The sequence below is a fragment of the Rana temporaria genome, chromosome 9 (genome assembly GCF_905171775.1).
Source record: "Rana temporaria chromosome 9, aRanTem1.1, whole genome shotgun sequence".
Taxonomy (NCBI): domain Eukaryota; kingdom Metazoa; phylum Chordata; class Amphibia; order Anura; family Ranidae; genus Rana; species Rana temporaria.
Window position 1 is genome coordinate 85,681,595 of NC_053497.1, and position 17,202 is coordinate 85,698,796.

General features: G+C 43.4%; 1 protein-coding gene across 1 annotated transcript in view; it reads right to left on the minus strand.

Moving 5' to 3' along the window:
• Positions 1-7,880, minus strand: part of KIAA1210 (KIAA1210 ortholog) — a 65,811-nt gene extending 57,931 nt beyond the window's left edge. Inside the window, exons 1-2 of the mRNA XM_040323830.1 lie at positions 7,836-7,880; positions 6,898-6,974 (exon numbers count right to left, since the gene is read on the minus strand). Of these exons, the coding sequence (XP_040179764.1) occupies positions 6,898-6,964 (67 nt within the window). The 5' untranslated portion in view covers positions 6,965-6,974; positions 7,836-7,880. The remainder of the gene's footprint in view (positions 1-6,897; positions 6,975-7,835) is intronic.
• Between the last annotated feature and the right edge of the window lie 9,322 nt (positions 7,881-17,202).

The window sequence follows — 17,202 nt, forward strand, 5'->3', positions numbered from 1 at the left end:
GGAGACTGGATGAAAAACGGATCCGCCTGTCCATTTTCATCTGATCGACAGATGGAAAATAGGGTCTCCATCAGTCTGAATTTGGAGGACCGGATCGGATAGCGGCGGATATCAGCGGACAGGTCACAGCCGACATCTGTTGCTCCATAAAGATGAATTGAGCGGCCGAACGAGTCTGCCTAAAAAAAAAAGCCGTATCTGATCGGATAGCATGCGTGAATGGGTCTCGACCAAGAAACCTTGGAGCCAAGTTGGTTACTATACACAGCTGCTCCAGATTCTGTCTGCTCCAATTGAATCCCCCCCATGAGCTTTAGGAAAACTAGAAGTCCGTTAGGGTTTCCATGTACGTTAACATAACCAGTTTCCGAAGTTCACCCAACTACAATTGGCTTTAAAGAGAATCCCCAATTCATTATTTACAGGTGAGGAAAAGTCATCTTGACCCCCCCTTTACTTGATCTACTGCAATCTGTTTGGCAGACCAGTCCCTGTTCTTTTTGTTTTTGTCAGTTTCATTTGGCAACAATACATAAGAAAATGAAATATAGCACTTTGTTTGGGAAAAACACACAGTAATTTAAAAGCCAGATGTGGTCTTTGAGGCAAGCTTGTAAACGGCCTGCTTCCAAGTACAGGGCTTGGTATAAACAAAAAAAATCTGTATAGTTCAGAGATGACACAGGCTGTCTACACCGGTTCTGTTGGAGCTTCTTCTAAAAGTATGTTCATTTGTGTGTGTGCTTATGTGTGGCCAAGAAACCAAGGCCTGGCAGCGGTTTAAAAGCACCAAAAAAGGTAGCAGATTTAGTAAGTGTTTACGAGAGAGCTGAGAAGATCATCAACTAATACAAGGAGCTGCTAGGGAAGAGCACCCAAGCCTTGACTCCACTGCTGCCACCTACTGTCCTGGGGTAGGAACTACACCCCAGTAACAGACAGCCCACAGCACAGCCAAGCTGAGACAGAGACCAGTTTTGAACATAATAATTGGATCAGAGTCAGTTAACACTCTGATCCCTCTCTAAATTTAAAGGGTTAGTAAAAAGGAAAAAAAAAAATATTTCCTTTAAAATAACAAACATGTTATACTTACCTCCACTGTGCAGTTCGTTTTTCTGGGGTCCCTCGGCCGCTGTCTCTGGTCCTCCCCGCAAGTACTGACACAGTCATGCAAGAGAGCTTGCATGGTGGTGAGAAATTGGGAGCGCGCTCCCATGATACAACGAGTGGCCCGCCCCTCGGCCCCGCCCCTCGGCGCGCCGCGTCACTGGATGTGATTGACAGCAGCGCCAGCCAACGGCTGCGCTGCTCTCAATCCATCCGCTCTAGCCAATCAGCGGCCAGGCTGAGCGGCGAAGAGGATCTCGGGCCGAGCGCGGGACTTTCGAGGGGTCAGGTAAGTATAAAGGGGGGCTCGGCAGCATCAGATGTTTTTTCACCTTAATGCACAGATTGCATTAAGGTGAAAACATTTTTTTACTTTACAACTCCTTTAACTAGCACCGGTACTTTTTAAGTAACAAGGCGCCAAATGGCCTATATAAGTGCAGCAGCTGCACGTGTAGGTTGCTTTCTGATCTGCAGCAGTTACCAGTGTTCCTGTTCTTGTTCCGGTGATTGACCCGGCATACCCTGACCACACTTGAACTCTACCTGCCCAGACCTTAGCTTGCCTCTAGACTCTGCTTACCTCTTGCTCATCTACGTGATTGCATGTCAATAACCACATGCATTGTTTGCATGAAGGATAAAAATGTTTAGGCAATAGTAATCACCCCCACACCCCCTCACTTGATCCAGCGCTGTGCACATCTGCAGTGGCTCTCTTCTCACTTCCCCATCTCACTGGCTGTGCTAAGGGAATGGGAAGCCAATGGCTCCTGCTGCATTGATGATGGAGTAGGGGTGAGCCTAAGAGCACAGGCAGCACGGCTCAGGATCAAGCCTGCAGGTATGCCACAATAGGAAGCGAGAAGCACCAGCAGGAGGACCCGAGAATGAGGAATTCCATTGCATAGAACAGATGGCTCTTACAGGTAGGAGAATGTGCTAGACTGACCGACTCGATTGAGGGTCTGTGAATGAGTGATGGTGGGAGCGTGTTGGAGAAGTTTGCTCCTGGTGAATCTGGCACACCTTGGCAGACAGTTGGTGGGGAGTCCTTTTAAATGGCTTGGGCTGCTACCTCTGGGTACGACCTCAAGGTTGTTCCCGCGTGTACTTGTGAAGGTAGGTAAAAGGAGTGCCCGGTAGCCAATTAGAAGTAGAACACAGGTAAATATGTCGTTTTATTGAAAGTCTGTCCTGCTGCAATGTGCTAACCTACTGCTACAGTCCAGTCTACCCCCAATGACATTCACCAGGCCTGCCCATCACCCCCTGTGAGAGCCTCTGCTCCTGCAGCCTCCCAGGATATAGAAAGGGATGGCAAACAGACAGGCAGCACTGATAACTTGAAAGCTGCACAGGCCAAAGAATGGTCTGCTGTTGGAGAATTTATTTCCATGATTAGTAGAATTCTGAATAAAAATACGCTTGTAGACAAATAAGGCCAAGGATAAAACATACAAAAAAAATTCCAAGAACCCAAAGCAAAGAGTCATACTTCATCCTTTCTTATCTGGGTTTTGAAAATGTAATAGCTCCCAATGATTACTACACCTTGGTTTTGCATTGTTTTATTGAACAAACATGTACTGTACACCTTTAATGACACATCGGTCTTGAAAATAAGAAGTCCCTTTACAATTACACAGTAGAATAATCTTTCTCACGGGGAAGGCCTAGTGGTGCCTGAAAATACTCGTCATATAACAACTGTGGCCTTGTCTTTTTTTAAACCCACTTCTTTTCTTAAAAGCAACTGCTTATTAAAAAGGTCTGTGTCTATAAATTGTCACTGCATGTATAATTAGTTTATACAATCAGTCAAGCAGTCCCTAGATGGCATATCCTGTAAATAATTTCATCTTTGAAACAATTTGAATGTCAGCTCTTCTATTACTCTTATGTATCTGTAGCGCCTTCTTACTTCCAAGTACCAGTGCTATTGAAATTTAGAGGGTGATCAGAGTATTAGTAGACTCTGATCCAAATTGTTATGTTTAAAACAAGGTCTCTGTCTCAGCTTGGCTGTGCTGTGGGCTCATTCTGTTGTACTGGGGTGTTCTCTCCACCCCAATGCAGTAGATGATAGCAGTGAAGTCAAGGTTTGGGTGCTTTTCCTCAGCAGCCAATCAGGAGGTTTGAGCCTCGCTGTACATGCTGGGGGAGGGTGTTTATGGGGCAGACGCCATTGGTCTGGGTTCTTCTTCCAGTGTGGCACCCACCTTTAGGGTGGCCACATCACTGCGCCCCGGCGTTATGGCCTACCTGGCTGGCGTGTGCGTTACCACGTGGTGTTCCTGGTTCCGGGACCATGTTGGTCCAGAACATTTGAGCAGTGACGGGGACCCAGTGATAATCTGGGTTCCCATTTTTGAAGATCCCAAGCGGTATAGCTGTACAATGGGGAGTCCATCTGCGGAGAGCCAATGAGAGGCTGGCTATCCAAAAGGATTACGACAAACCACCAGGGATCAAGGTAGCCGGACACTGAAGAATTGATCACCTGTCAGTCGGTACCTGAGCGACTAGAAGGAGATCCAGGCGCAATTCCTTAAGGAGGGTTGTCTCCGCAATTGTAAGCACTGAGGGCCTGTGGCAAAGGTTTCTCCCCGAGTTCATTCCAGGAGGGTCTGTGGCAGAGACGTTTCCTCAAGGTTCGAGTGATACTCCGGCTGCCAGGTCGGTGAGAGGCCTGTCTGGGTACGCTATACCCACTCAGGCAGGAGTGGTCCGTAAAGTGTTACATGTGGGAGCAGGACTGTTCCCAAATACTACACCTGAATCTGCTGTTCTTCCTTCAACTCTATCCTTTCATCACCAGTTTATTGTTTTTACCCGGCTGGGTAATAAAGAGCACAGCAAAAAGACACCTGTTGCGGACATTCCTTTACTACTGCTATATGCATCATATAACCCTAGGAAATCGGAGAGCCATGAGGTAAAATGTGCCACCCAAAACAAACCAGCAGCTCCTCCGGGGGTAGTGCTACATATCCATCAGAGCACATCTTAAAATATCTGTAAGAGTACCAATCTAAACCTAAAGACTTACACCAAATATATGTTCAAGAAATATGCTCAAGTCTCAAAGCTTTAAAACCTTCCTTAAACCCGGAGTTCCAAATGTAAAAAAAAAAAAAAAAGAAGGAGAAGGAGGATACTGATCTTGGTGCGTTAGCTTTGTGAATTAAGCCGTATTTTAAATAAATAATTTTCCTGGTAATCCTACCAGTGGGGTGTATCCACAGACACTTCCTTTCGAAGTTTTAAAGGTAAGAATTCTTTGACTGAATTGAGCAATTCTCGTCACCCTAGGAAAGTCACGATTTCCCCCCTACCCCTGCAGTGGTAATCTTCTGACGCTGCAACAGGTCAATACAGCTGCTGGGCCTGTCATAGGCACTTGTCAAGAGTTCAGACTCAGCCTTTCTGCCCCCCTCCTACATTATGGAAGGTGTACTATAGCTTCCAGCAATGAAAAGCACTTAATGCATGGAGGACAGGTGAAAGAATGAATGGTCTGCCTCCTCAATTCATGGAGTGATTTCATTGACGAAAGCTAGAATACAGCTTCTACAAATAGCTAGGGGGGGGGGGGGGTATATAGGATTGGTATAGTCAGCAATTTGGGGTAGTGCCCATGACAGGTCCAGTGTCTGTATGTATTATAGGGAGAGTGGTCCAAAGACTTCAGATTTCAACTAAGACGGCAGCCATCAGCACAAAGAACACTTCTCACTAAATAAAAGTATAAAACAAGTCCACACTGACACTGCATGCACTATAAAGTGATTTATTCACAATGTTTCTAGCAGAAGTCAATATACACTGCAGCTGTACTCACTCGGGTACCCTCTTCCAGAGCCACTGCTCTGATCTTGCTGTGAAATACATAGGATAGGAAGCTGCCAAGTCACTGCAGGGAGGGGGAAGCCAAGATTGCTCAAAAACGTCAGTGCTTCTACTGTGAAAATACAACCATTTTCCACATATACTATAGAAAGTAAGCAAAGTTGGATCAAAAAGAAAAAGCCCATCGGACATGCGACAGGGGAGCCGTATGCTGTCAATTTAAATTATTTCATACGTGTTAGCATGATGGCACTACTTTAACGTGAGAGTTAGCACCCCTTGTGAATGGAGGCCAAAGCACTACACCAGACCCCACACATTAAAGAGAGAAAGTCTTTTCACCTGCCAGTAGCACCTGTCCAGGCACTGACTACAAAGTCATTTTGAGGGAAATTAATAATAATAATAATAATAATAATAAATATTATTATTATTATTATTATTATGGTACTTATATAGCGCTGTCAATTTACGCAGCGCTTTTACATATACATTGTACATTCACATCAGTCCCTACCCTCAAGGAGCTTACAATCTAAGGTCCCTAACTCACATTCATATACTAGGGCCAATTTAGTCAGAAGCCAATTAACCTACCAGCATGTCTTTGGAAATGGCATTGAACACAGATTTGCCCCCACCAGCTCTTTACACATGCTATACTTTACTCTTCAGCCCAAAAGGAATGGAAAGAAGCTGCTATAGAGACTTTGCAAAACCTAGCACACGTGTGGTCCAGGCCCAGTTCATAGGTAGGTTCTGCTACGCAATATCCCCTAATTTAGAGTCCCTGCTGCTTGGAAGGGTAGGCCATACAGCCACCAATCCACCCCTCCAAACAGAACCTCCTTAACCGGCCACCACTGTCGCCTCTACTGAACTGGCTGCTCCTCTTTTTTTTGCAATTCCTGGTCACCCAAAAGGTTAACATGAAGGTTTATACTTTATTCCCTGTTCTCATACACTGTAGGATTACACTCTTACTCGGTATATCAGACCAGACAGTTTACTTAACCAGCAACTTTGTTCACCGAATTCAGTTGACCTACAAACAGTTCCTCTTCAGTTTTCCAATCAAGCACATCGCAATGCAACAGGGTATTAGGTGAACAGCATTCATCTTTAAATCTGAGGAAAACCTTGGGCTATTCTGTGGTGTGCTGGGACTAGGTGGAGCTGTGTATGCAAAGATTGTATTGTGAAATGCTTTTTATATGGAAAAAAAAAAAAAATACTTATTAGTGAATTGCACTATGGTTCTTTCCTCCAAAGTCGACAAACGGAGCCAACAAATGGAACGGTCTCTATTATAATATAGTTAGAGCGTTCAAGTTCTTCAGAGATCTCGCACAAGTCTTGCCGTATGGAAGGAATCAATGAACGACAGACTAACAGATTGCGTTTTAATATACTGTAAATGTTACTTAAAATTTTAGCAACATTAATTTACCATTTAATTTTTCAATACGTTCAAGGTTTCAAAACGCTTTAAAAAAAATCCAAAACGCCCACGGCACACCTGCAACTCTAACGCAGCACAGTTGAGAATCACTGGCCTAAATTGATATGAAGACATTAGATTTTTTTCTATTTTTTTGCATATGTTATATAGCAGAAAGTAAAAAAAAAAAAAAAAAAAAAAATAATGTTTCTTCAAAAATTGTTGGCTTTTGTTTACAGCGCAAAATTTTGAAAATAAATAAAAAAAAGTGTGGAGAATCAAATACCACCAAAAGCTATTTGTGTAAAAAAAAAAAAAAAAAAAAAAAAGGGGGGGGGCTTTAATTTTGTGTACAGCTTTGCACGAGCACGCAATTGTCAGCTAAAGTAACGCAGTATTGTATCGCAAAAAATGGCCTAGTCATAACGTTGAATCGCTTCAGCTGTGGAAGGTCTAGGACAGTCTATAGACTAAAAACCAAAATGTACATTTACCTGAGCAGTCTCCAGGGGTCTCTTCATTCTCAATGGTCTGTGTTCCCTCTGCTGATTTTGCAGCCATAATTGTGTCACTAAAGTAAGAAATCATCATGTTAGTCTTTTTCTTAACAGGCCAGATTTTTGTGCAGCAATATTCTATAATATAAGGCTTATAATTAGTGAGAATTCTCTCCTTGAAACTGTGCACACACCTCATTTGAATTCAGTGGTCATCAACCCTGCCCTACAGGGCCCACTAACAGGCCAGGTTTGCAAGATAACTGAAATACATCACAGGTGATATCATTTGCTGTTCAGTGATTGCAGTATTCTAGACTGCATCTCCCCATGGTAATACATAAAACCTGGCCTGTTAGTGGGCCCTGTAGGGCAGGGTTGATGCCCACTGCACTAGGTGATATCCGATTAACAGCACACTGCCCATTCAAGCCATATGTCATGCAAGATTGTGTTCCAGACCTCAATGCCTGAGCTACAATATGGGTAAATTGACAACATCTGAATTTACATTTAAACAAAAAAACAGGAACAATGCTTGAATAAAAAAATAAAAAAATCATATAATAATAATAATAATAATAATAATAATAATAATAAGAAGAAGAAGAAATATAGTTTATCCAAAAACACTATACATTCAATTACCGGCTAAAAACTTGAATATATAAAAATGTATTTAGGCGTTTTGAGGGCATTCCATATTGCATTTATGCAACAACTGCTCAGGCTCTTTAAAGTGCATCTGTGGTCAGACAATGGATATGCAAGTATTAACATACTGTTAACAAGCAGTAAAAGAGCTTTAAAAAGCAAGAACTCACTGACCTCTTTAGTTGCAAGCACTGAGAAGCATTTTATCCTCATGTTCACAAGAGAAGCATTGGAGTAATTTAAGTTATTCTCACAGGCAGCCAAGCTCGCTCTGCTCTCACCTGTGTCTCGGCAGCCTTTCAAGAGCGTGGGAAACCCAAGTCTGGTACTGTGAATTGGAAGATGGTCGATCTCACAGTGCCTACAGATATAGAGGTCAGTAAGGACTGAATGCCTATAGCCTGACCTTCAGGAAATGCAGCACTTTTATAAGGGGTTACATCCCAACAAGGTGTATGCCACCTTATGGACTTTTTTTTTTTTAGAGTACATCTATTGCTATACAATGGATATAAAAAGTCTACACACCCCTATTAAAATGGCAGGTTTCTGTGATTATATTATATATATATATAGTTACATTATTATTAATATGGTTGCACAAGTGTGCACACCCTCCTATAACTGGGGATGTAGCCATGTTCAGATTTAAGCAATCACATTCAAACTCATGTTAAATAGGAGTGAGTACACACCTGCCATCAATTAAAGTGCCTCTGATTAACCCCCAAATAGAGTCAAGCTGTTCCAGTAGGCCTCTCCTGCCATTTTCTTTGTTGCATCCTACAGCAAAAGCCATGGTCCGCAGAGAGATCTCATTGTTAAAAGGTATCAGTCAGGAGAAGAGTACAAAAGAAATTCCAAGGCATTAGATATACCGCGGAACATTATATATCCACTGTACCTCCAGTGCTCCAATGCTGAAACTTAGAATCTGCAATTCTGCAGCTGCAAAGAAAGTTTGCCACTACTCTGCCCGCCCTTTATCTCCTTTTGCCCAATCACACATCGCTTCATATTATGTGAACCTATTCACTAAAAAAAATCAAAGGGGAGAAATAACTGAAACTGGAGCAGACAGAAGCAGTGCATAGTAACCAATCAGCATCTAGTCATAGCTTGTTACATTTTGAAATGAAACCTAGATGCAATTTGTCGCTATGAACAGCTGCTCCAGAAACGGTCAGCGCCAGTTTTAGTAAAATCCTCTAATGCCCCGTACACACGATTGGAAATTCCAACAGCAAAAGTTCGATGTGAGCTTTTGAACGGAAATTCAGACCGTGCGTATGCTCCTTTGGACTTTTGCTGTCCAAAAGATTGAGAGCTGGTTCTCAATTTTCCGACGGAAAAAATTCCTATTGGAAAATCCGATCGTCTGTAGCAATTCCAACGCACAAAATTCTGACGCATGCTTGGAAACAATTTGACACATGCTCTGAAGCATTGAACTTCATTGTCTCGGCTTGTCGTTGTAATTTACGTCACTGCGTTCTTGACAGTCGAACGTTCCGAGAACTTGTGGGACCGTGTGTATGCAAGACAAGCTTGAGCGGAATTCCGTCTGAAAAACCATCCAAGTTTTTTCCGATGGAAAATCAGATTGTGTGTAAATTTGAGTATTCTGCGATTGGACAGTGGAGGGAAGGGGGAATAGAGTGCAGATGCCGTCTAGTGGAGCACATTTCTCGTTTCAGAGCGCCAGGAGGATGGCTACAGCAAGAATGTAAATTGTAAATAAACATGGCTGAACTTGAAGGTTAGGCTCACCATTATACAGGAGCCTGTCAAGCACTGTCGGGTGCAATATCAGGCTTCGGTAAACTATTCCTCTAGTTCTCTACTTTTACTAGGCACAGTGCAGATTTTAATTGAAGTTAGCTTCACTTTGCCATAGAATTCTATTGTGTCCTGTGGTTATGGTTCTGCAGGCAGGACTTTTGGATGTCTATAGAAAAAAGTGTAGCTAATGCACATAAAAACCACAAGTATACGGTACTGCAGGTGAAGCATATCAGTGAAGGCATGCTCTAAATCCAGTTATATTAATATTTAAAGTTAATGCACTAAAAGAAAAAAAGAAAAGTGAACAAGATGTATGTAATCAGTTCCTTGCCCAGGTCTGTGTGACTTCTCTCTATAGACCTAAATAGTACTGGATGCAAAACCACAGAGAGGAGAGTAGTACACAACACCAAATGACCACCAATAAGTAACACACATCCTTAGCCTTCTCAGGGGACTACTGCAACTGGCTGCAAAAATGTGTGAAGTATTATAACAATATGTTTGCTAGTCGGAGCTAGGCACTATTTTTGGAAAATGACCCTGTGAGTAGTCACGCCAAGAAACACGCTCAGGCTAGTTTGGCCAGCTTTAAACTATGGATGAGCAAATATCAAGAAATAGATTTAGCAGACTGACACTTGAGCTGGCAGTGCTGGTGATCCTTTTATTTATATCTGCGTGAGACAATACGCATCACTTGTGAAATTAAGAGTCAAAACAAGGAAAACCTGTCACGTGTTTGTTTTGACAAGCGACATTTTAGAGTTACATAAAAGAAACCACCACAAATAATCCGCACACAAAATCCCAGTTAATGTCGGGTCAGGGTCAGTTTTTCACAACTCTTGGAAATCTCCCTTCCAAATTTCCACCTTAAAAATCATAAGAAATAAGAAGAAGTTCTTTGTTAAAGACAAGGAACATAGAATTGAAAAAAGTACCTTCTATTTTTGGGTCACAGACGTATTGTGATAGCAGAACTTTTTTTTATGCTTTGCCAAACTCTACAGAATGTAAAAACTCCTTCAGTGTAAACAATTCACCAGTGAACCTATAAAGTAAAATCAGGCTGTACAAATAGGTTGAAGAAGCTCAACTGAAGGTGGCTAGGGGAAGGATTCATGTGTACAAGTGCAATATTTGGTATCATTTTGGAAACTATACCAGCTATTCTTAACCAGGATTTTGTGGAACTCTAGGGTTCAAGAGGTTGCTAGGGGTTCCTGAAACTGGCCAATTGACCCCCCATTAAATGGTACCTTCGTAGTTCTAGGGCCAACAACACTTCGTAAAGTCAGGAGAACACCAAATAAAAAAAAGGGGTTGTAAAGCCTCAAGATTTTTCACCCTAATGCATTAGGGTGAAAAATCCCTTTGTTGCAGCTGCCCCCCTTTTTCTTACCCGAGCCCATCTGATCCAGTGATCTGCACAAGCCCAGCAGCTCCTCATTGACATATTGAAAGCAGCAGGAGCCATTGGCTCCCACTGCTGTCAATCAAATCCAGTGACATGGGAGCAGGGCTTTAGCATTTGTAAGGTAGGATGGAATACTGGCCCTTGCGACAGCAGGTCTGGACAAGATGGAAGAGTCCACAAATCCCCTACTGCCATCCTCGTCTCTGCATTCCAGGATCTCCTGGGCCACGCCGGAGCTACTAGGATTACCGACTTCAATTCTTCCTTGAACCTGCGAAAAAGCCGCGGTAGCAGCTGAACTGAGGGAATGCAGAAACCAGCGAGAACTGATCCCATGGGATCACCAACGCATCTGTTCCGAGTGCGAGTGGATCCCTTGTTCTTGACACAAAGTTTGTCCAACGTCTTGTTGAATCTGGATGCCAACAGATCCATATTCGGGGTACCCCATCTTTGGCATATGGCCAGAAAGACATCGGGATGTAGCGACCAGTCTCCCAGGAACAACTGTTGGCGGCTCAAGAAATCCACCTGCCAATTCTCCACTCCTGGGATAAGGACTGCGGATAGACAAGGAACATGTTCCTTTGCCCAAGCAATTTTTTTACTCACTTTTATTCCTATTACAAGGAATGTAAACATCCCTTGTAAAAGGAATATATTGTGACAGGTCCTCTTTATGAAGAGATGCAGGGTCAATAAGACCCCACATCTCTCCTCCAGGCTGAAAAGCATGAGATTGTTAAAAAAAAAAAAAGTTCACCGATCTCATGCCGACAGCTGCGAATGCGGCTTTGTTTACTTCCGGGTACCCGGACGTAACGTCATAACGTCGCGCCTGGGCGTCCGACGGTCACAGAGATTACCATCTCAGTCATCGCTATGCTTCCGGCAAATCTTTTCTCCGGGTCCCCGATGGCAAGGGAGAGCCCAGAAAAGCACCGGATGGTGGTGGGGGGTTTCCTCTTCCATCACCTATAAGAACGATCAAGCGGTGGAACTGCCGATATGATCGTTCCGGTGCACTGAATTGCCGGCTGAAAATGGTGATATCTGAATGATGCCTGTAGCTGCAGGCATCATTTAGATATCCCCACTGAAACATCATATGACTTCCTTGGGCGGAAGTGGTTCATTATGCAACCATGCATTTTTTGGAGATCATGCATCCTTATGTGATCAAGCCTTTCTGCGCAATCAAGCATCCCTGTGCGAACAAGCATCCTTATGCGATCAAGCACCCTTGAGCGATCAAACATCTTATGCGATCCAGCAGCTTTATGCGACTGTGAAGAAACCATGCATATCTATACAAACATGCATCCTTATGTGACCATGTATCCTTAAGCGATCCTGTCACCTTATGCGATCATGCATTTTTTATGCGATTAACAGGGTTGTTTTTACACAAACATGTCCAAACATGCATTTTGTACACCCACGATCATGTATCTTTATGCAAACATGTGAACTGGTAAAAACAGTTATCTTTCAGCATCTGTGCGTTTTAGCAATATCTGTGCATTTTAGCAACTGTGCGATTTAGCATCTGTGAGTCTTAGCAACTGTGCATTTTAGCATCTGTGAGTCTTAGCAACTGTGCATTTTAGCATCTGTGAGTCTTAGCAACTGTGCATTTTAGCATCTGTGAGTCTTAGCAACTGTGCATTTTAGCAAGTTTGTAAGAAAGCACCTGCTTAACAGCAGTTGGTCCTATACTTTAGACATGTAGGATACCAAGCACATATGCACTATATTGGAGATGCAAGTCTGTCATGACAGACCTTTAGGGACCAGGTCCTCCTTATATATGGAGTCCACGCCCCTGGACCTGTATAGCACACCTGCCAGAGCAACTCTTTGGTATAGTTTACACATGATCAATGTGCAGACTCAGGGTCCAGCTCTCAAAAGAGAAGCATTACAGGCAGAAACCTTGCTCTTCTTCCACGAGGCTCGGGTACCATCCATTTGGCTCGTTCAGGCACTTTAGATGGATTTGATTGCATAGTCCCCTGCATAGCCCCCATTTCTTAGCGGAGCTCTTCTTACCACTTCATTAACAGTGACCAACACCTTAGACACCGGCAAAAAAATTGAAGTACTTCCTGGATGGGAGGGGGAACATCCTGTCTTTAGTGTACTAGTGTCCATTCACCTATAGGTGGCGTATAACCCACATTGTTATGACTATGGTGCTCTGTGTCCCGTGATGTACGATAAAAAAAGTATTTAAAACTTATGTAAAGCCAAAACACTAACCAAACGGGTTGAAAGAGCAGAAAATGGTTAGGGCCCATGTCAGTTATTTTCCCTTTGTCATGTGCGGTCATAGAGATATCCCTCCCGTTACGCTAAAGGCAGAATTTCCCACCAAACCCAACAAATTCATTTAAATTGGGTCTTGCTGCATCCATGGCATGGATTTTTAGGGGTTAAAAAAAGGCTGCATAACGCTTCTGGTCCGCTTGTTGAGTGCCTTCTGAAGGGTGATCCACCATTGATCACTTCAGAAGGGTAATGCTAATGTAAACTAGAACTTAGCATTTCCCAAAGTGTGTATACTTCGTCATCCAGAGCATCCCTTGCTCAAACATGAACACCAAAGTATCAGCTAATGTAAAAATAAAATCCATCTGTAACTATAGTACTACCCCGCCATATATATATATATATATATATATATATACGCGCGCACACACACACACTTGTTTATAAAGTAATATATGTTTCTCATTTTATAGCAAAGGCTTGCAGTGTTTTAAACAATGTTTCTCAGCCACCTCTGTGTACGCTCGTAGTAATGCAGACCATCTGGCTGGAGTCAATGGCTTTTTAAAAATGTAACAGGAGGAAATGCCTTTGGTGCATGGGGTCACATTCAGCGAGTAATTACATAGAGGGGGAAAAAAAAAAAGAAAGGAAAAGAAAGAACAACATTATGACCAGCAGCTAGTTTACATACCAGTCAAAAGGTGGTCTTGTAACATTATTGACTCCGCTACATTGCACGTTCTCTACAGTTTTAGAACAAATTATACCAGAAAAACAATGGAAATGCAAAAGGGGAACCAATTTAAAAAAAGACACGCAAAGACCTTACAGATGAACTGCACCTTGACAAAGAAGACCATTGTTTTATAAAAGCACCAAGGGGAAACATTTTGTTATTCGTCACATTCCAGAAGGGCTTTTTCTCTTAAAACATTTGTAAAGCTGAGCAGTCTCCTAAAATCGATTTTCCCAACTATTCTCTCTGCTTGGGGTGGCCAGTGACAGTGGCGTAGCGTGTGAAACTACACTTGGGAAGGCATGGTGGCTTAGTTGTGTCCCCTTGTCACACTGGGAACCTGGTTCAGTTCCAACATGATGTATGCATGCATGTATGCCTGTGTTTTGCATGGCTTTTTTGCTCTTACACAGCTGAAAACACATGATTAAGTTAACCTTCTCATTAGATTGTCAAGTAAGGATGAGCCAAACACCCCCCGGTTTTGTTCGCAGCAGAAAATGTGAACAGGCCAAAAATGTGTTAGAACACGAACACTGTTAAAGTCTATGGGACATGAACATGAAAAATCAAATGCTAATTTTAAAAAGGTTAATATGCAAGTTATTGTCATAAAAAATGTTTAGAGAAAACTAGCATTGGGACTTCAAATGAGGCATATGAAAAACGTACACCTCCATCCCTGTTGGATACAAAAACAAGAGGGGAGATTTTGGGACTTTAGATGAGATGCGTTTTTAAGCAAACAGCAAGTATAAATAAAGTTGTAGACGTTTTTAATCAGGCTCACACTTACCACCCAAACAGCAAGCCGAATTCAACTGTCTAACTGTGTATGTGTAAAAAACTGTGTAAAAGCCATAGAGACATGGATGGGTGGGAGAGTTTGCTTTGAATATTAAAAATGAATTTATATAGTGTTTTTGGTGCTCAGTTGCAGTGAAGATCTTATTTAATGGTCATTGTTCCGTTGGGAAAACTGGAAAAGGACCCAGGAACAGAATTAGAGCACCTTGGATGGGCCCAAATTTGGAATATAGCCAAGTCGTGCTCTCGCTACACATCTGTGTAATAAATTGTAAAAGTACTCCTTTGGTGCTATATGGAACCTAACTCACATGGTTCCCGGGTGATCCCTAAACTTCTTCCATGGATGCCCAGAGCTAGGCACATTTTTTCATATGTGGTAGGCCTGTCCGATAGCCCGTCTGTTGTGGTCACAAGTCTACCAACTTTTACATATCTTTTAATGACTACGCCTCGAAAACCCTAGTGGGGTTCTTTTTAAATTAAAAACACAAGGGCATTGTAAAAAGTACCAATCTACACATGACCAACATCCTGTCACAAAATAAAGATCTTTATCCTTTGGTATTATAGAGTAGACAGTAGACACCTTCCTTGTCAGCCATTTATTATCCAAAAGACCATCTGTTAAACCCAGTCAAGGAAAACCCAAAACATCCTGCTGAACTGGCCAAGATTTAAACCATCTATGGCCAGCCTTGGGTTGCCCCCTGTCCGGGATTCACCAGGACAGTCATTGTTTTGAATCGCAGGTTGGCGGACACATTATTCAGACCAGGCTGTGGCTCCCCAAGTACCGTATTTAATCGGCGTATATCGCGCACTTTTTTGCCCTGAAAATCAGGGCAAAATCGTGGGTGCGCGATATACGCCGATACCCGCGCCGAGTTTTGAATACTGCGCCGACATATACCGAGCGCAGTACACTCGGGTATAGTTGGCCAGTCTCGGCTTCTTCCGCGGTCACATCCTGGACATACAGGACGTGAGCGCGACAGTTGCCGAGCCTGCCCGAGTGTACTGCGCTCGGTATATGCTGGCGCAGTATTCAAAACTCGGTGCGGGAAACGAGCGGGGAGGACCCGCCGAAGAGGACGCCGGACCCGCCGAAGAGGACGCCGGACCCGCCGCAGAAGGACGCCCGACCCGCCGAAGAGGACACCCGAAGCCGCCGAAGGACGCCGGACCCGACGAGGCCGCCACGCAAGACACCAAAACTAAGTACAAAAATAACTTTTTTTCCACAGGATTGGGGGTCACTTTAGGGGTGCGCGGTATACGCGGGAGCGCGTTATACCGCGATAAATACGGTAACCAAGATCGTCACACACAAATCTGTTGCTGTCCGGGACCTGCAGGCCGCTGTTGGGGGCAGGTTCGGCATCACTGGGGGACAGGGGTGACGATGTCAGCGAGAGCAATTTAACTGCACCCACTGTTCACTGCAGCACGCTAGATGCACCGCATTACTACTCTCCTTGGGCACCCAAAAGGTACCCCAGACTACTAAAGTGTTCAGGTGTGGCTTCAAAAGGGGGACTCAAAGGGGGACAAAACAGATGATTTTGAAACTTAGTGCTTTTGAAGGATAAAAAAAAAAAAAAAGAAGGTTCTCTGTAGTAAACTTGTTAACTGTGTTACAAAGATAAAAACACCAGCTTGATGTTCAGAAGACTAGCTTCTAACTACAGGAAACATTGAGGAAGTTCCCGACACAGCAGGCAACCTCCATCCTTGTGGATGTAACATCAAAAGACAGAGAGAGCAATGCAGACATTTATCACTTCCCTCCCTGCCACCAGCCCATGTCCATAAAAAGCTCCTGAGAATTTCTGCTGGAACTCAGAGTAACCTCAAGTAGAACAGCAAATACTGCAGTGTATATGCTCCCACATGCTAGTGGATATTTGATTAGCACAGCATGCCAGAAAATTCTATGATCTTTTCCTATAGGAGAAGATGATTTTAGAGCACAGATGCAGACAAACCTTTTGGATCCCCCTTTCATTCTCCTCTACGATTTCCCATGCTCTTTTGTCACATTTCCATTTAACCACTTGCAGAAAAGGCCAGTAGTAAATTTACTGCTGGCCAGCGGCTTCCCTAGGCACAGTGACATACAAGTACTTTGCGCTGAACTTCCTGGTTTATGGGGGTTCGTGCACCCCCTGCCTCTCACGCTGTGTATATCAGCAAAAATTTGTACGAGTTTGTCAGCAGGCTTGCAGCCAATTATTTTGGCTGTGAACGTGCTGACTGCTGTGGCAAAGCACAGCACAGATTGCTTGTTTTTATGCCCCGATTTCACCAAGAGCCGGTTCACACAGGGGCGGCACGACTTTTAGGGCGACTCGGCAAGGCGATCTCAAGACGATTTTAGAGGCGACTTGTAAAATGACTTTTGTATTAAAGTCAATGCAAGTCGCCCCCAAAGTCGTGCAAGAACCTTTTTATAAGTCGGAGCGACTTGAGTCGCTCCTATTAGAACGGTTCTATTGAACAGAGCGCAACTTGTCAGGCGGCCGAGTCACCCCCGTGTTAACCCGGCTCTTACCCTTCAAATCAGATAACAAGCCAGCCAGCAAGTGAGTAAAAATCAGCACACACTTGCTAGACACACATTCTT